Source organism: Triticum urartu, chromosome 5A (genome assembly GCF_056163025.1).
Source record: "Triticum urartu cultivar PI428250 chromosome 5A, HENAU_Tu73, whole genome shotgun sequence".
NCBI classification, from domain to species: domain Eukaryota; kingdom Viridiplantae; phylum Streptophyta; class Magnoliopsida; order Poales; family Poaceae; genus Triticum; species Triticum urartu.
The window spans coordinates 460,280,632-460,300,326 of NC_141877.1; the positions used below are offsets into that span (position 1 = coordinate 460,280,632).

Sequence of the window (19,695 nt, forward strand, 5' to 3'; positions counted from 1 at the left end):
TGATTATTCGGCTAGGTGGTAAAGGGAGCACCTCTGCGATTGTTACTGTCGGATCAGCCGGATGTGTACCTCAGACTGGGTGAAGCCGAAAGCTAGCGTTCTTAAGGGAATATTCAGTCGGTGACCTAAAATATGATCTTTTCACTTATTTATTTATGCGCCCCCAGATGCTTTTTCCCGCGTCTTTTTCGCAGAATGGGCATGCACTTTAGGGCATGCCTCCTAGGGAAAGGAACCCCTAACGGAACTATTCTCCCTGGAAGATGTTTCTTACTAACCATGTAATATGACATAACTAGTCGGGCACTTGTCTGTTCACGCACTAATGACCCCTACACCTGGTCTCCATGCATTCCCCGGTTCTTATATAACCGCATGGGAATTCGGACACACTCCGGACCATCAGGTCCCGAGGCTGAAGCGAAAAGGTCGGCCATGACAAATGATCTACAATCCGGCTAGAAGGCATTATAAATGTCAATTAAATTACATAGTCATTCTGACTGATTGTATTCCTCTTCAATACCATCTAACAGGCTGTCTAATTTACAGTCCTGCTGGGAATACTTTGCGGCCAATTCTACTTGGCCGTATACTAAGCTTACAGGGATCTCCTTCCCATCGGGCCCCACAGGACCGACCTCGGCCATGTGGTTGGGGTCATCCTTTGTGTACCACGTCTTCACCATGGCCCAAGCCTCCCTAGCGCCTTGACGGCAGGCCGATATCTTCCACAATCGGAAGCGCCGCCATGCTCCCTTTAGCTTCTCCGCAAGCTCTCCAAGACCTTCGAGCATGGAGATGGATGGCCACAAGGCGTGGGCGACGCCTTGCATCACCTGCCGAACTCGCTCGAGTAGTTGCGAGAGCTTGGGAAGAAGGTCACCCATAGAACCGGGCATCTCCTCTGCAGGACGACCTGTTAGCACACCTACAGACATTACTCTGTTAGTCGACTTCCCCGCCAGACCTTTTTTCAAAGGTTCGTTCAAGCACTTACTAAATGTGCCGCGCCGAAGCCGCTGATTCTCCTTAACGGAGTCTGACAGCTGGGCACGAACATCTTTCAGGTCGATGCCCAGCTTGGTGTTGGCATCTTGGAGATCGTTCTTCTCCCGCCTCACCTTTGTCAGCACCTTCTCACCAGCCTTCAGCTGGCGTAGGAGTTGTTGCCTTTCCGGACTCAATCCGGTGCCATCTGCAAATTCATTTGTCAGATTCGCACCCATGCCGTGCTTCGCAAAATACTTATCTTTCGAAGTGTATATTACCAGAGGGGGTCTCCTTGGGCTCCCCTGCCGCGGCTAGTGCGGCCTCAAGTTGGGCTTTGCACTCTTCCAGCTCCTGGGACAGTAGGGAATTCTTTTCTGTAAGAACCTGCATAACAAATGATCCTTAAATCAGTTATTCTAACTATTTCAAGTCTCGGGGGCTACTGGTATATATATATAATTACCAAAATTTTCTTACTCGTATGTCTTTTACATATTGCTCCGTGGCTCTGGCTAGACCATTTTGAGTGGCACGGAGGTACGCATCTCCCGAATTGAAGGCATCTAATGCCTCTTGGGAGAAACAAGCGTCGCAAATAATTGTCCGACGACGCCTGTGGTTCATGGCACTCTCCACCTCAGAGTTGGTGGCAGACAACCTGTCCACATCCTCCGTCGGAGGAGCATCCGGTGCGCGCCTTGTGTTTGCCTCCGCCTCTGGACCAGGCTTTGGAGCCTGGCTGGTGGAGGCGCGATTGGCAGCCTCTCCGGATATAGTCCGGCGAGGTCTCTTTGTCCTGAAGAGAGCACGAGTGTTAATATGCCTTGAAGGTATAACACCTGGGATAAGGGGGCGCGCCATACCTTTGCGCTGATGCCTCGGTCCGGAATGCACTTCTTTTCTGCCCACGGGGCCCTGCGGCCCCTTGTTGGCTTGTCGCCGCAGGTTCGGCCTCCCGTCTGAAAAACCTCCCCTGCAAAGCTCGGTTGTAATCAGGAAACTGAAAACACGAGAGGGCGGACCCCTATTCGGGATACTGGGACTTCGATCTCAGTTACCTGGGAGGCCGGGATTAGCCCTGGGTAATCGACCGTAATGGCCACCAAGGCGTTGTCCTTGATCAATTGATGGAACACTCCATCAATCAGCTCCACAGATAAGTCCGGATCCTCTTGAGAGGCCGGGTCGAGGGACCGTCCTGGGTCCTCGGGTTGTGGAGGAGGGCTATTTATTTCTTTAACAGCCTGGCGTAGTTCTTGCGTTAAAGTCGTTAGACTGAATATTTAACAATGGGAATATAAAACGGATGGGCAAGTAAACCACTTACCCAGCTTGGGGGATTGTACATAGAAAATCCACCCTGTGGGTTGACGCGGAGAAATTCCTCCTCTTCTCCCTTGTACAAAGCGGACAAGGTCTTTGTTAGGGCCGCGGCCGAATCCGGTCCCTTACGGCCGTAGCGGGTGGCATCGTCCTCCCCGTTGAAATCCCATATGGGGTGGCCTCTATACTGTAGCGGCTGCACCCCTCGCATGATGCATGCGGCCATGACCCCGATCATGGTCAGTCCGGAGTGAGCTAACAATCTTATCCGGCCCATCAGGTAACAGACGTCCTTGTCACTTTCCCTCTGAGGGCTCCGTGGACGCCAACTTAGGCACTTCTTTAGTGGAGCGCTGTCGAACTCAAGGGGGCCGATCCGGACAGGATCCGGCAGCGGGACGTCCTCTATGTAAAACCATTCTGAAGGCCAGTCCTCGGACGCCTTCTTTGGGGTTCCGGATAGATATCCGGTCCCGGTGATGCGCCACACTTCGGCTCCCCCCACTTGATATATCGACCCCTTCTGAGAACGGGGCACAAGGCAGAATAGCTCTTTCCACAGCCCGAAATGAGCCTCAACACCCAAGAACAGCTCGCAGAGGGCTACGAAGCCCGTGATATGCAATACGGAGGCAGGCGTAAGATTGTGTAGCTGGAGGCCATAGAACTCCAGGAGCCCCCGGAGAAACGGATGGATGGGAAATCCGAGCCCTCTTATTAAATAAGGGACGAGGCATACCCGCTCTCCTTTGGAGGGATTAGGGGCACTCTCCGCCATTATAGATGGCAAGACCGGCTCGAACCGGGACCATATAGGCCGGGGGGAAGAAATCCCTTGGTCTGGAGCGTCACTAGCTTGCTATGCGGGATGGGGCATCTCTCCCAATATCCAGGCTGAGGGCTGGAAGGGCGAAGGGAGGAGTTGCGACGGCTGGCCATGGTGGTATGAACCTTTGTCGGATGCGCTCTGATGAACACTTGCGAAGGGGAGAAGGTGTGGTTTGGATCTAAATCCTCGTCCCCTTAAATGGGCGGCTCATTTACGCGGCTAGGGGTGTGGATGTAAAAACACTCAGACTTTTCATATTCGTTTGACACGTGGGAGACGGCCATTATTGGGCGTAGAAGCCAAGGAGCGCAACATTTACAAGAAATCGGACTTTATTCAACAGGTACACGGAATTTGGAGGAGAACCCGCCTTGCAATGCCGAAGACAATCTGCGTGCCGGACTCACCGTCATTGAAGCCTGGTTCGGGGGCTACTGAGGGAGTCCTGGATTAGGGGGTGTCCGGATGGCCGGACTATACCTTCAGCCGGACTCCTGGACTATGAAGATACAAGATTGAAGACTTCGTCCCGTGTCCGGAAGGGACTTTCCTTGGCGTGGAAGGCAAGCTTGGCGATACGGATATGTAGATCTCCTACCATTGTAACCGACTTTGTGTAACCCTAACCCTCTCTGGTGTCTATATAAACCGGAGGGTTTTAGTCCATAGGACAACATACAGAACAACAATCATACCATAGGCTAGCTTCTAGGGTTTAGCCTCTCCGATCTCGTGGTAGATCTACTCTTGTACTACCCATATCATCAATATTAATCAAGAAGGACGTAGGGTTTTACCTCCATCAAGAGGGCCCGAACCTGGGTAAAACTTCGTGTCCCTTGCCTCCTGTTACCATCCGGCCTAGACGCACAGTTCGGGACCCCCTACCCGAGATCCGCCGGTTTTGACACCGACAAGAACCGTTGGGAAGACTTGGGGAAAGTCTTGTTGATCATGCTGTAAAAAACAGAAACTTTAGCGCTCACGAGAATTGCTGCCATTTTTATTGGACAGTGCTATTTAGTTAATTCTTTTTGCAGATTATTAATAGATAAATTCCTCACGTCCAGCAATTTATTTTAGAATTTTTGGGGTTCCAGAAGTTTGCGTTAGTTACAGATTACTACAGACTGTTCTGTTTTTAACAGATTCTGTTTTTCGTGTGTTGTTTGCTTATTTTGATGAATCTATGGCTAGTAAAAGAGTTTATAAACCATAGAGAAGTTGGAATACAGTAGGTTTAACACCAATATAAATAAAGAATGAGTTCATTACAGTACCTTGAAGTGGTGTTTTGTTTTCTTTTGCTAACGGAGCTTACGAGTTTTCTGTTAAGTTTTGTGTTGTGAAGTTTTCAAGTTTTGGGTAAAGATTCGATGGACTATGGAATAAGGAGTGGCAAGAGCCTAAGCTTGGGGATGCCCCGGAAGGCACCCCCTCTTTCGTCTTCGTTCATCGGTAACTTTACTTGGAGCTATATTTTTATTTACCACATGATATGTGTTCTGCTTGGAGCGTCATTTTATTTTATTTAGTTTTTCTTGCTGTTTGAATAAAATACCAAGATCTGAAATTCTTAAATTTTAGAGAGTCTTCACATAGTTGCATAATTATTCGACTACTCATTGATCTTCACTTATATCTTTCGGAGTAGTTTGTCATTTGCTCTAAGTGCTTCACTTATATCTTTTTAGAGCACGATGGTAGTTTTATTTTGAAGAAATAGATGAACTCTCATGCTTCACTCATATTATTTTGAGAGTCTTAAATAGCATGGTAATTTTCTTAAATAATCCTAATATGCTAGGCATCCAAGAATAGTAAAAACTTTCATATAGAGTGCATTGAATACTAAGAGAAGTTTGATACTTGATGATTGTTTTGAGATATGGAGGTAATAATATCAAAGTCGTGCTAGTTGAGTAGTTGTGAATTTGAGAAGTGCTTGTGTTGAAGTTTGCAAGTGCCGTAGCATGCACGTATGGTAAACGTTGTGTAACAAATTTGAAACATGAGGTGTTCTTTGATTGTCCTCCTTATGAGTGGCGGTCGGGGACGAGCGATGGTCTTTTCCTTCCAATTTATCCCCCTAGGAGCATGCGCGTAGTGCTTGGTTTTTGGTGGCTTGTAGATTTTTGCAATAAGTATGTGAGTTCTTTATGACTAATGTTGAGTCCATGGATTATACGCACTCTCACCCTTCCATCATTGCTAGCCTCTTCGGTACCATGCATTGCCCTTTCTCACATTGAGAGTTGGTGCAAACTTCGTCAGTGCATCCAAACCCCGTGATATGATACGCTCTTTCACACATAAACCTCCTTATATCTTCCTCAAAACAGCCACGATACCTACCTATTATGGCATTTCCATAGCCATTCCGAGATATATTGCCATGCAACTTTCCACCGCTCCGTTTATTACGACACGCATCATCATTGTCACATTGCTTTGCATGGTCATGTAGTTGACATCGTATTTGTGGCAAAGCCACCGTTCATAATTTTTCATACATGTCACTCTTGATTCATCGCAATCCCGGTACACCGCCGGAGGCATTCATATAGAGTCATGCCTTGTTCTAGTATCGAGTTGTAATCTTTGAGTTGTAAATAAATAGAAGTGTGATGATCATCATTAATAGAGCATTGTCCCAAAAAAGGGGGGGAGGAAAATAAAAAAGGAAAGGCCGAATAAAAAAAGAGAAAATAAAAAGGGGCAATGCTACTATCCTTTTACCACACTTGTGCTTCAAAGTAGCACCATGATCTTCATGATAATGAGTCTCTTATATTGTCACTTTCATATACTAGTGGGAATTTTTCATTATAGAACTTGGCTTGTATATTCCAACAATGGGCCTCCTCAAGTGCCCTAGGTCTTCGTGAGAAAGCAAGTTGGATGCACACCCACTTAGTTTCTTTTGTTGAGCTTTCATACATTTATAGCTCTAGTGCATCCGTTCCATGGCAATCCCTACTCCTTGCATTAACATCAATCGATGGGCATCTCCATAGCCCATTCATTAGCCTCGTTGATGTGAGACTTTCTCTTTTTTGTCTTCTCCACATAACCCCCATCATCATATTCTATTCCACCCATAGTGCTATATCCATGGCTCGCGCTCATGTATTGCGTGAAGGTTTATAAAGTTTGAAATTACCAAAGTATGAAACAATTGCTTGGCTTGTCATAGGGGTTGTGCATGATGAGAGCATTCTTGTGTGACGAAAATGGAGCATGACTAAACTATATGATTTTGTAGGGATGAACTTTCTTTGGCCATGTTATTTTGAGAGGACATAATTGCTTAGTTAGTATGCTTGAAGTATTATTATTTTTATGTCAATATGAACTTTTATCTTGAATCTTTCGGATCTGAATATTCATACCACAATTAAGAAGAATTACATTGAAATTATGCCAAGTAGCACTCCGCATCAAAAATTCTGTTTTTATCATTTACCTACTCGAGGACGAGCAGGAATTAAGCTTGGGGATGCTGATACGTCTCCAACGTATCTATAATTTTTGATTGCTCCATGCTATATTATCTTCTGTTTTGGACATTATTGGGCTTTATTATCCACTTTTATATTATTTTTGGGACTAACCTATTGACCCAGAGCCCAGTGCCAGTTTCTGTTTTTTTCCTCATTTTAGAGTATCGCAGAAAAGGAAAATCAAACGGAGTCCAATTGACCTGAAACTTCAAGGAACTTATTTTTGGAACGGAAGCAACCTAGAAGACTTGGAGTGCACGTCAGGGGATCAACGAGGAAGCCACGAGGCAGGGGGGCACGCCCACCCCCTGGGCACACCCTCCACCCTCGTGGGCCCCTCGTGGCCCCCCTGACGTACTTCTTCCGCCTATATATCTCCATATACCCTAAAACGATCGGGGAGCACAATAGATCGGGAGTTCCGCTGCTAGAAGCCTCCGTAGCCACCAAAAACCAATCTAGACCCGTTCCGGCACCCTGCCAGAGGGGGAATCCCTCTCCGGTGGCCATCTTCATCATCCCGGTGCTCTCCATGATGAGGAGGGAGTAGTTCTCCCTCGGGGCTGAGGGTATGTACCAGTAGCTATGTGTTTGATCTCTCTCTTGTGTTCTTGAGATGATACGATCTTGATGTATCGCGAGCTTTGCTATTATATTTGGATCTCATGATGTTTCTCCCCCTCTACTCTCTTGTAATGGATTGAGTTTTTCCTTTGAAGTTATCTTATCAGATTGAGTCTTTAAGGATTTGAGAACACTTGATGTATGTCTTGCGTGGGATACCCGTGGTGACAATGGGGTATTCTATTGATCCACTTGATGTATGTTTTGGTGATCAACTTACAGGTTCCGCCCATGAACCTATGCATAGGGGTTGGCACACGTTTTCGTCTTGACTCTCCGGTAGAAACTTTGGGACACTCTTTGAGGTTCTATGTGTTGGTTGAATAGATGAATCTGAGATTGTGTGATGCATATCGTATAATCATACCCACGGATACTTGAGGTGATATTGGAGTATCTAGGTGACATTAGGGTTTTGGTTGATTTGTGTCTTAAGGTGTTATTCTAGTACGAACTCTAGGGCTATTTGTGACACTTATAGGAATAGCCCAACGGATTGATTGGAAAGAATAACTTTGAGGTGGCTTCATACCCTACCATAATCTCTTCGTTTGTTCTCCGCTATTAGTGACTTTGGAGTGACTCTTTGTTGCATGTTGAGGGATAGTTATGTGGTCCAATTATGTTATTATTGTTGAGAGAACTTGCACTAGTGAAAGTATGAACCCTAGGCCTTGTTTCCTAGCATTGCAATATCGTTTACGCTCACTTTTATCATTAGTTACCTTGCTGTTTTTATATTTTCAGATTACAAAAACTATTATCTACCATCTATATACCACTTGTATCACCATCTCTTCCCCAAACTAGTGCACCTATACAATTTACCATTGTCTTGGGTGTATTGGGGACACAAGAGACTTTGTTATTTGGTTGCAGGGTTGCTTGAGAGAGACCATCTTCATCCTACGCCTCCTACGGATTGATAAACCTTAGGTCATCCACTTGAGGGAAATTTGCTACTGTCCTACAAACCTCTGCACTTGGAGGCCCAACAACGTCTACAAGAAGAAGGTTGTGTAGTAGACATCAATCCTCCCATCGTCGCCCTGTGAGAGAGCGATCACCGGTTGTATCTGGCACTTGGAAGGGTGTGTTTTATTAAGTATCCGGTTCTAGTTGTCATAAGGTCGAGGTACAATTCCGGGTCGTCCTTTTACCGAGGGACACGGCTATTCGAATAGATCAACTTCCCTGCAGGGGTGCACCACATTTCCCAACATGCTCGATCCCCTTTGTCTGGACACACTTTTCTGGGTCATGCCCGGCCTCGGAATATCAACACGTCGCAGCCCTACCCATCGCCCATTGCACACCTGCATGTTGCGTACGCAGCCGGCGAGCAGACCTAGCCTCCCTTATACAAGAGCAGGCGTTCGTCCAACCCGGCGCGTGCCGCTCAGTCGCTGACGTCACGAAGGCTTCGGCTGATACCACGACGTCGAGTGCCCATAACTGTTCCCACACAGTTGGTTAGTGCGTATAGGCCAGTGGCCAGACTCAGATCAAATACCCAGATCTCGTTAAGCGTGTTATTTTGAAATAACCATGGACGCCGACCAGGGCCAGGCCCACCTCTCTCCTAGGTGGTCTCAACCTACCCTGTTGCACCGCCACAAAGATCCACTCAGAGGGCCGTCGGGACAAATGTCCTTTCGGACCCAATCCATGAATCACTCGTGGGTACTCTACGAGCCGACCCGACTTTAGTCACCACAAGTATCATATAATATGTATATAAGTATATGCCCGTGATCACTCAGTATAGCATGGCAGACGGATAAGAATGTAGGGCCACTGATGATAAACTAGCATCCTATACTAAGCATTTAGGATTGCAGGTAAGGTATCAATAGCTGTAGCAACAATGACAGGCTATGCATCAGGCTAGGATTAACGGAAAGCAGTAACATGCTACACTACTCTAATGCAAGCAGTAGAGTGAAGAATAGGCGATATCTGGTGATCAAGGGGGGGGCTTGCCTGGTTGCTCTGGCAAGAAAGAGGGGTCGTCAACATCGTAGTCGATCGGGGCACCAGCAGCGGCGTCAGTCTCATAGTCTATCGGAGAGAAGAGGGGGAAGAAACAATGAATATAATGCAAACAGATGCATAACGATGCATGACATGACAAGTAGTGGTGCTAGGGGTGCCCTAGCGCGGTATGAGGTGATACCGGTGAAGGGGGGAAACATCCGGGAAAATATCCCCGGTGTTTCGCGTTTTCGGATAGATGAATCGGAGGGTGAAAGTTGCGTGTTCGCTATGCTAGGAATGCGTGGCGGACGAACGGGCTGCGTATCCGGATTCGTCTCGTCGTTCTGAGCAACTTTCATGTACAAAGTTTTTCCATCCGAGCTACGGTTTATTTTATATTAATTTTAAAAGATATAAATCATTTTTAGGATTTATTTAATTATTTTAAATCAACATTATCCAGAACAGTGCACGCTGACGTCAGCATGACATCAGCAGTCAACAAAGGTGTTGACAGGTCATCTGACGTGTGTGTCTCGTTCGTCATTGACTAGACTAACTAATCATGATTAATTAGTTTAATTAGTTGTTTAGTTTAATTAATCAAAATTAATTAAGTTAATTAATTAATTAATTAATTTAATTATTTATTATTATTATTATTATTATTTGAAATTCCCTTTTTTATTAAACGTTCTGGGCGGGCCCCACATGTCATTGGCCCGAGGCCATAGTGGGTTCGGCGCTAGCGGGTGCCTGGAGCGGGCGCTGGGTACCCGCCCAGATCGACAGGGAACGACGCTTGGCGCCGGCGGCCACAACGACGAGCGGCCGAAGCGACGCAGGGGTCGGAGCTGCGTGCCGACGCGGTGCAGCAGCAGGGCCGCCGCGGGACGGCGGTCCGGGTAGTCGAGGAGCGGCATGTGGGGGCGAGTGAGGCGGACGACGCTGTGGCCACGGCGGGGCCACGGGCGAGCAGCGGGGCCACGGGCGAGCAGCGGGGCCTAGCGAGGCCGCGGCGGAGCAGCCAGGTACGGTCGTGGGCGCGCGGGAAGCAGCAGAGCGGCAGAGGCCATGCGGGGAGGCGCGACCGGGATGAGCTACCGGCATCCAGCTGCAGCTCGCAGCAGGGAGCGGGGGAAGAGGCAAAACGCGGCGGCGGAGCAAGCGAGCCGCAACGATAGCGGGGCGGCGCTGGCTAGACGGAGCGGGCGCCCAGGGGGGAGGACGCGGTCGATGCGCGCGGGCGCAGGAGCCAGCATGCGCGGACGATGGTGAGCACGCGCGGTCGGCCCGTGGTGACCAGACGGGGGGAGCGAAGAGGGCAGAGGGGGGGAATAGGCAGAGGGCCTCACCGGCGGTGTAGACGACCAAGGGCGTCGAGGCTCGATGGGCTCTGGTGAGGGGGAAGCCGGGAATGACCGGCAAGGTAGCGAAGGGGACGGCAACATGCGCCGGGGGCGATGCGGGGATGAGGCGAGGTCGGCGGAGTCTGACGAAGAGGAGGTCGAGGACGGGACGGCTTCGGCGTGGACTACGGGCGGCGACGACGACGGGGCCGTGCCGTGCGAGGGAGGAAGAGAGGCCGGGGGGGCGACGGGGCCGTGCCCCGTTTCAGATCTGGTCGAGGGAAGGAGACGAGGGAGCGAGAGGGGTTCGTGGGGGTCGTGCGAGACGAGTGGGGGGCTCGTGCGGGAGGAGTAGAGCGGCGCTAGGGTTAGGGCGCTCGTGGTGGGCGGCTGGGCCGGCCAGCTAGGTCGGCTTTGGCCAACTGGGCCAGTCGGCCCACTTTGGGGTGGGGGGGTCTAGTGTTTTTTTCCTTTGTTTGAGTTTTAGTTTTTATTCATTTTTCCTTTCTCCTGTTCTTTTTAACTTTTAATCTGTTTTATTTTTATAATTTATAAAGTGGGTCCCTAAATCAGTGTTACAACATAATCCAATGCCATAAAAAGTTTTACCCCAAACAAAATAGTTTAGTATTTTATAAAATATAAAAGGCATTTAATTAATGGTTTTAGCTACTGTTTTAATTAGTTTAGTGCACTAAATCTTTTTACAAAAATGTGGTTCCTCCACCATTATGACTTAGGATTTATTTGTCCCATTTTGAACATTTTAGTTTTAACGTTTGAAAAAATTTGATGTTTGCCTTTATTTAAATTTGAATTTGGATAGGATTTGAACCTTCGCAAGTTTAGCAACAGTAATACCATTTACGTGGCAACGTTTAGCTACTGTAGCTTAACTATCCGGGCGTTACATCACCAGTCCAGTCGCCGCCCCGTGCCTGCCAGCGAGCCCGCCTTGCACCGTCGTCGCGCTCCCACTAGCGAGCCTTCCTTGTAGCGCTGTCGCGCACCCGTTGCCGCCCCACGCTTGCCGGTGAGCCTGCCTTTCAGAGCCACTGCCTCCAGCCATCGAGCCTTCCCTGCCTCCATCGGGGAGCACCAAGGACATAGAAGCTACCAACTTGTGAAGGGGGACGAGGGGGGCACAGGAACCGTCATGGCTGATGGGCCTCGGCCAACAGGGAGAGGCGAAGAGAGTTTGGTTGTGTGGGACAGCGGCCATTGAGCGTCGACGGAGACGGCAGGGTGTAAGGCGGCAAGGAGCACCTCATGACGGGATGGGCACCCATGCGACTCCTCGTCCGAGCTGGAACCAGGACCTCGCCGCCGCTGACTCCGATGTGGAGCTCCTCCACAATGTCGCCGGCTGCATCGTCCATCAGAGTAGCGGCCATGGGTGAGCCAAGGTGCCGTCAGCGAGCTCTCCGGCGAGCTCGTGAGCTTCTCGGCGGAATGCGAGAGAAGGGAAGGAGAGAGACGGGAGACGCTGACAAGTGGGCCTATATCAACTTAACGGTCTATGCAAATGTTGTTGACTTTTCTTGCCACATCATCAGTTAAACTTGGGCTCCAAGCGTCAGGCTTCCGCTGAAACCGCTCTAATCGGTCAATCAATATATTCTGAAGACTGTCAGCACAATTGCGGTGGGTTTTTTAAAGAAAAAGAAAAAATAAAAACGAAAGGTGGTGGTTTTCTAAAGTAAGGTCCTCAGTTGTGGTGGTGTTTTGCAATTTGCTCTGCCCAAACCCATTATCCACACTTATCTTCAACACTATTGCAACATCCAACGTGCTTATTCTTATTCAGACTTATCCAATACGTGTCGATCGACACCAACTAAGCATCAACATCGGCATCAATCGATCCTCCGCACCTGCCGATCGATCAGGCGATGCGGTGGCATAACATGATCCCGTCGGAGATGGCGAGCTGGCGCACCTGGACGTGGCAGTCGCCGGTGAGCTCCGCATTGAACCCCCTGGCAAACCCCGCGAGCTCCTCAGATGTCCAACAAGATGATGTTTTGCCTGGACATCACGACCTCGATCATCTTTCATGCAAATATAATTTAATTTCTTTTTATTTTTGTAGCATTTTTTTTAATTTACTGTAGCTCGAAGCAGAAACAAAATTGAAGGGGCATGGGAGCAAATGTGCTCGGGTGCAAAGATAGTTTTCGCCTAGGTTCTCTACTTCTTTCTAATATATACGGAGGGAGGCCGGAAAGTATGGCCCAACTGCCCAAATATTTTTTGTTGGAGACTGCAAATCAACAAGGACGACCTGTCTATGTATGTACCATCAAGAACCGAAAGGACATATTGTGCGTGATTTATCATACTTGGCTTGCGGGCAGCTACAACACTGGGAAAAGATCGGGAAGTGCAGAGATGAACTCGGGTACATATGAACCCACTTTAAAAAACACATTTTTAAATGCCAAAAAAATCTGAAAAGGGTGGCACGGATATGTCTTCATGTTCTATGTGCGTGCATAAAGTTTCACGGAAAAATATCTTTTTTTGAGGCCTGTGCAAAAAAGACAAAATATTGTGTCGTGAAACGCTATTTAGAAGCATTGAAATTTGTCTTTCTACGAAGGCAAACCAAAAAGACATTCTTTTCACAAAATTTTGGGCTGTGCACACATATTTGCGAACATGTATGCATAAAATTTTCTGTTATATTTTTTAACATTTCAAAACATGCTTAAAATGCAGTTTTTTAAAAGTGAGTGCAGATGCCCCTGCGTTTAGATAGTGCCCACTCGGAAAAGATCGGGATATTTTCATTGAAACCACATGTCTTACCTTTTTTGCCTTTCTTTTGCCGGAACGCATCTTTTACTTTACTCAGTCAAACATAACATTTGTGCATATCAATCACATCAACCAAGTAGTAGTAGCACAACATTTCTGTATATTAGTCACCTCATTTTTTTCTTTCCTTGTATGTAAATATTACTTTTAGATTAATGAAAATTACACATAAAACAATTGTTCTACTGTTTAGGTTTGAAAATAAAAGTAGTAGTAAAATGAGAGATTAATATCCTCAATCTTGACTCGAGTCCAAAGCAGGACAGCACAGGTAGACACAAGAGGCAAGACAATCTTATTCCTCCTCGAAACAGGCTTTCATCCCGCTTTATATATAAAGCAATAACCGAAAGTACACGGACAAACGGTACAAAATGATAAGGTAGCCCTCTTACAAAGCTGATCTTGAGATATCCGATAAACGCATAACACACGCGACTACACTACCAGCTACAAGCACCGGAAGCACTAAACGTCCTCACACTAGAACCTAGCACACCTAAGCTCAACGACAATGCCCCCAAGAAGAAGAACAGCGCAGAGTGTCACCGCTGACAAATCTTATTGCCCACGCTATACCCCCTTCCTTCTAAATGTAGGAGGACATGCGGCATTGGTGCAACTTATCAAAAATTACATGGTGGGTCCATCAGCTTGGTGAGGATGTACAATTCCATCCATCAACTAGTAAACTGGCGAAAGCGACCCACTGAACTTGGTACTAATGATAACATAGTGATGATCAGGTTAGTCCAAAAGAGGCCATGGGAGGGGAAATATGCCTACGTGATGGCTGGTTCAAGCCACAATGCGATTTCCTGAAACCCGTTTAAGTGTACTTCTGTGACAAAGCTGATTCTGTAACTTTGCTAATGAAGTGAATCCACAAGTGATTCGAACCCAACTAGAACTGAAACTGTTAGGCGATGGATCTCGATCTGATTTCTCACACTCATAGGGTAGCTTACAGAGTTCCACTTTGTCTTGTGGGAAGGAAAGAAGAAAGCAAAAGCAAAAAAGAAAAGCCGTGCCATGCCGATGCCTGATCCTCCTGGATGCTCTCCCAGTCGCGCTGCCTTTCTTAAGTATAGTTCACCCACTCTGGGCCCATGAACAGGCGATTCGGATGCTTGATCCGAGGTGGCTTGGCGATGACGCGCTCCTGCCCCTGATAGGTTGTAGGTCGAGTTTCTGCTGCCATGTTGTCCTGCCTGTCTGACCTGGCCACCTCCTGACTGTCGATGGATGCTTCTGTACTTGGGACGCTGACATCCCCTGCTTCTTGAGAGCACGCTTGTCCCCAAGCTGCTACTGACGGGTAGCGCCCTTTGAGAGCAAGAGCATCCTCCCAATGACGCGTCTAGCAGCTCAGAATCTGACCAGCGCACCAAGTATTGTTTGCGGCGACCCGAAGGAGTTTGCCGCCAACGCTTGTCCAGGAGCTCTACAGGTAACAACTCAGAAGAACGAGGGATCGGCAGAGTAGTTGATGCAAGAGTACCTGGTGAGAGCGCTTGCCGCAGTTGAGAGACGTGGAAGACTGGATGTATTCGCGATTGCGGAGGCAGCTCCAATTCATATGCCACAGGATTGATCCGGCGTAACACCTTGAACGGACCAAAATACCTGAATGCGAGCTTGTGGTTGGCTCGGCAATGCACTGAAGATTGCACATACAGCTGCAACTTAACAAACACTGCGTCCCCCACGGTGAACTCCCGTTCAGACCATTTTTTGTGTGCCTGCACCTTCATGATGTGACGTGCACGGTGCAGATGCTGCCTGAGTACTTGCTGCATTGTCTTCCTCTCCTCCAGCCAGTCTTCCAGTGCTGGTATTTTGCACACCGATGTTGCCCCAATTCCCTAGTGTCGTGGTTCATGTCCATACAGTGCTTGGAATGGTGACATGTCTAGGGCCGAGTGGTAGCTGGAATTGTACCAAAATTCAGCAAGTGAAAGGAATTGGCTCCAGTGATTGGGACACGCATGAATGAAGCACCTCAGATAGATCTCGAGACACTGATTGATCCGTTCTGATTGCCCATCCGTTTGCGGGTGGTATGGGGTGCTCATCTTGAGTTCCGTTCCAATGCAGGCAAACAGCTCACGCCAGAATTTGCTCGTGAATACTGGGTCTCTGTCTGAGATGATGCCTTTTGGTAGCCCGTGGAGCTTGTAGACGTTATCCAAGTATGCTCTAGCCACTCTGGCTGCAGTGAATGGATGCTGAAGGGGCAGAAAGTGTGCGTAGCGTGTAAATTTATCCACCACCACCAAAATGCAATTTGCCTTGCCTGATTGCGGTAGACCGTCAATGAAATCCATCGTCACCACTTGCCAGGACCCTTCCGGTAGTGGGATTGGTTCGAGTAAGCCTGGATATTTAACCTGTTTCGGTTTAGCTTGTTGACAGACTGCACATCCCTGCACATACTGACGAACTTGCTGCTTCATTTTTGGCCAGGCAAACAACCTGCGGAGACGCCTATAAGTCACTGGGAAACCTGAATGCCCTTCATGAAAAGCACGCAGCACAGATTGTTGGACTGCAGGCGAACCCCCCAGCCACAGTCGTTGTCTGAAGTATAGCAGGCCATCAGAGACAGAAAAACACCCTTTCGGGTCTGGTTGCTGCGAGAACTGCTCCAGCAACTTTCGAGCATGCGGGATATCCGTGTAGCTGGCCCTTATATCATCAATCCAAGTGGGTTGGCAGACGGAAATCGCCATGGCCTGATTTTGCTCATGGCGACGGCGAGACAGTGCGTCTGCAGCATTGTTGGTGGATCCCTGCCTGTAACAAATTTTGTAGCGTAACCCCAAGAGCTTGGTAAATGCTTTCTGTTGCCATACCGTTGACAACCGCTGATCATCCAAATGCACCAGACTGCACTGATCTGTCTGTATCAAAAATTCATCATGATGTAGGTAGGGACGCCATTGCTCTACTGCCATGAGTATAGCTAAACATTCCTTCTCATAGGTGGATAACCCCCTATGTTTGGGAGCCAAAGGTTTGCTCATGTAAGCGATCGGATGTCCTCCCTGCTGTAACACTGCTCCTATTCCATAATCACACGCGTCTGTGTCAATGATGAATTGTTTTGTAAAGTCTGGTAAGTGCAGAACAGGTGCAGAAATCAGACTTTGTTGCAGCAACTCGAATGCCTTGGCAGTTTCAGCAATCCAAACAAATGGACGGTTCTTCTTGAGTAGATTAAAAAGAGGTCTTGCAATAATGCTGAAATGCTTGACAAATTTTCGATAGTAGCCGGCCAAGCCGAGGAAGCTGCGCACTTCTTTGCTGTTGTTAGGGACAGGCCACTTTCTGATAGTTTCGATCTTTTCTGGATCTATTGAAACCCCTTGCTCATTGATAACATGTCTGAGATAAGCAATCTGTCGCTATCCGAAAGCACACTTAGATTGCTTGACTTGCCAGTGATCCCTCCGGAGTAATTGCAATACCTGACGAAGATGATCTACGTGTTGTTTCAGAGTTCTACTGAAAACCAAGATGTCATTAAAGAACAATATAACACATACCCGTAGCAGTGGTCGCGAAGTGCAGGTCACAGCGCCGATGAAAGTAGGAGGTGCAACAGCTAAACCAAACGACATGACCAAATACTCCCAATGGCCTAAGTGCGTTGTAAAGGCTGTCTTATACTCCTCTCCCTCTGCCAATCTTATCTGGTGATACCCTGCACGTAAGTCCAATTTGGAGAACCATCGAGCACCTACCAGCTCATCTAGTAACTCGTCAATGATTGGCACTGGATACTTGCTGACAATTGTCATTGCGTTCAAACATATGTAATCTACACACAGGCGCCATGTCCCGTCCTTCTTTTTACAAGCAAGGATGGAGAAGAAAATGGACTGGTGCTCTCCCTGATAATGCCTGCATCGAGCAGTTCCTTCACTTGACCCTCAATTTCATTTTTGAGCTCTGGTTTGTGCCTGTAGGGACGCTGGTTGACAGGTTGCGCCCCTTCCATGAGTGGGATCCGGTGATCACAAGCACGCCTCGGTGGAAGTCCTTTTGGCTCTTCAAAAACATCCATGTATTGCTCCAAAACCCTGAGGATTTCTACTGGTATGGCTTCCTCTTGCACACCTGCTTCGTTCACATCATTCAGGTGGACCACATATGCAACTGAGCCCTATTTACAAGCAGCTAAAAGCTCCTGAGACGAAATCGCTGAACATTGATGCTGGTTTTTAGTTACTGCCTGCAGATCCACAGCCCCTTGGTCAGTGGTCACTGTCATATGTTGCGCCTCCCAATCGATATGCATCGGGCTATGTTTCTTGAGCCAATCCATTCCTAGGATAGCATCATAAGCCCCAAGTGAGAGGAGCTTAAAATCTGTGACAAATTCATGTCCATGAGATGTCCACAGGCACCGAGGTATGAAACTGTCACAGTGTAACACTGCACCATCCGCAACCTTAACTTTGCAAGCTTTGGACAGTTTACGCACCCCGGATAACTTAGCAGCCATGCGATGGTCGACGAAAGATGCTGAACTGCCTGAATCGACTAGCAACGACATCTCTTTACCCTGTATCCATGCGTGTAGCTGCATCACACCTGGCCCATCTGACCCTTCAATAGCCTGCTTGGAAATGGTGCATAAATTGTCTCCCTCAAGCTCCGTGTGATCTTGATTGTGCTCGCCCAACACTTCCTCTGTTGCAAATAACTCCAGCAGCTCTTCCACTACATGCATCTGGACGGTCGAGGGGCATGTGTGATCTTTGCCCCACCGTTCGCCACACTTAAAACAGAGACCTCTAGCTCTTCTGAAAGTACGCAGCGCTGCCATCTTACTGTTATCTGTCCCTGCTCTTGCTGCTTCTGTTCCTCGGCGATCTTCCGCACTAGTTGCAGGTGCTGATGGTCGTGCAGTGCTCACAGACAGGCTCGGAGCACTTGTCGTCATGAAACGTGGTGCTGGGAAGCGACTGGGCACCGTATGCCTGGCAACCTCGCCCTCCGCCACTTCCTCCTGAAGCAGCGCCAGAGAACATGCCGTGCCGAGGTCGGGCGGGCGTTGGATGAGCACCACCGCCCGTATGTCCGCCCGCAGACCCTCGATGAATCGTGTAAGGAAAAAATACGGATGCGTCAGTTCAGAGTATGATATCATGTGATTCATTAAAGTTTCAAAACGTTCAATGAAATCCGCAACAGAATCCGTCTGCCATATAGCATAAAACTGATGGATAAGCAATTGGTGCTTATCATGACCGAATCAACTGCATAACAGAGCTGTGAATGACTCCCAGTCAAGACCAGCGATCTTGTGTTGTACTGATTGCAACCAAATGGCAGCCGAACCAGAGAAATTCAAAATCGCCATGGGTACCCAATAGGACTCCTGAACCGCAAACATCTAAAAATATTGCTCCGCCAGCGTTTTCCAAAGCTGAGGATTCTCGCCCGTGAAATTGGGAAACGAGATCGGCGGGGGTGCTTGCCCCATCGCCGTCAGTACTTGTGAGGACAACGGGGAAGAATTCGAGGATGGGATCATGGCCATACCCGTGACCGGGGAAGCCGCCGGTGACTCTAAAGTCACCGTCGGAGATCCACCGAGGTGTAGTGACGCGCCGTGGCCTGGTTGCCCTTGAATCTCGTGCACAACGACCGGAGAAGTCGGCGGCGACGGCGAACTGGTGGGTGGTGCCGATGACGCTGATGCGGCCTGGAGCGCGGCAACCGAGATCTCCAATTGCGCGAACCGCGCCTCCAACTCCGGCTTCCACGAGACGAGGGCTTCGATCCGTGCGGTCTGCGTCGCCACGGCCTTGAGGATGGCCTTGTTGTCCTCCTCTTGCCGGTTGGCGCGGGCGGCGGCCTCGTCGCTCATCTTGTCGAGGTACGCTTTCAGGGCCGGATCCATGTTGGCGATGAGGTTGTCGCGCGCTTGCTTCTGGCGACGGGTTTCCAAGGCGGCGACCTAGTGGCGATGGCGGTGGCGGACTGGTGGCGGAAGGGTGGTGGGTGGCTAGCTGATACCACGATGTTAGGCGATGGATCTCGATCTGATTTCTCACACTCACAGGGTAGCTTACAGAGTTCCACTTTGTCTTGTGGGAAGGAAAAGAAGAAAGCAAAAGCAAAAAAGAAAAGCCGTGCCGTGCCGTGCTGATGCCTGATCCTCCTGGATGCTCTCCCAGTCACGCTGCCTTTCTTAAGTATAGTTCACCCACTCTAGGCCCACGAACAGGCGATTCGGATGCTTGATCCGAGGTGGCTTGGCGAT

The 19,695-nt window shown here is 48.5% G+C and overlaps 1 protein-coding gene across 1 annotated transcript; it reads right to left on the reverse strand.

Annotated features, from left to right (window-relative positions):
• Positions 1–17,586: 17,586 nt before the first annotated feature.
• Positions 17,587–19,332, reverse strand: LOC147971928 (uncharacterized). The gene is made up of 2 exons (XM_087524175.1): positions 18,970–19,332; positions 17,587–18,504 (listed from the first exon to the last, which is right to left on the reverse strand). The coding sequence occupies exons 1-2, from the start codon at positions 19,330–19,332 to the stop codon at positions 17,587–17,589; spliced, it is 1,281 nt and encodes a 426-aa protein (XP_087380301.1).
• Between the last annotated feature and the right edge of the window lie 363 nt (positions 19,333–19,695).

What these genes read in the sequence shown, in the direction of transcription:
- LOC147971928 (XM_087524175.1), bottom strand. Translation starts at nt 19,332, where the DNA reads ATGGATCCGGCCCTGAAAGCGTACCTCGACAAGATGAGCGACGAGGCC. An exon ending in CGGCTTCCCCGGTCACGGGT is followed by an intron (nt 18,505 to 18,969) that starts ATGGCCATGATC and finishes CTGCGGGCGGAC; the next exon opens with ATACGGGCGGTGGTGCTCAT.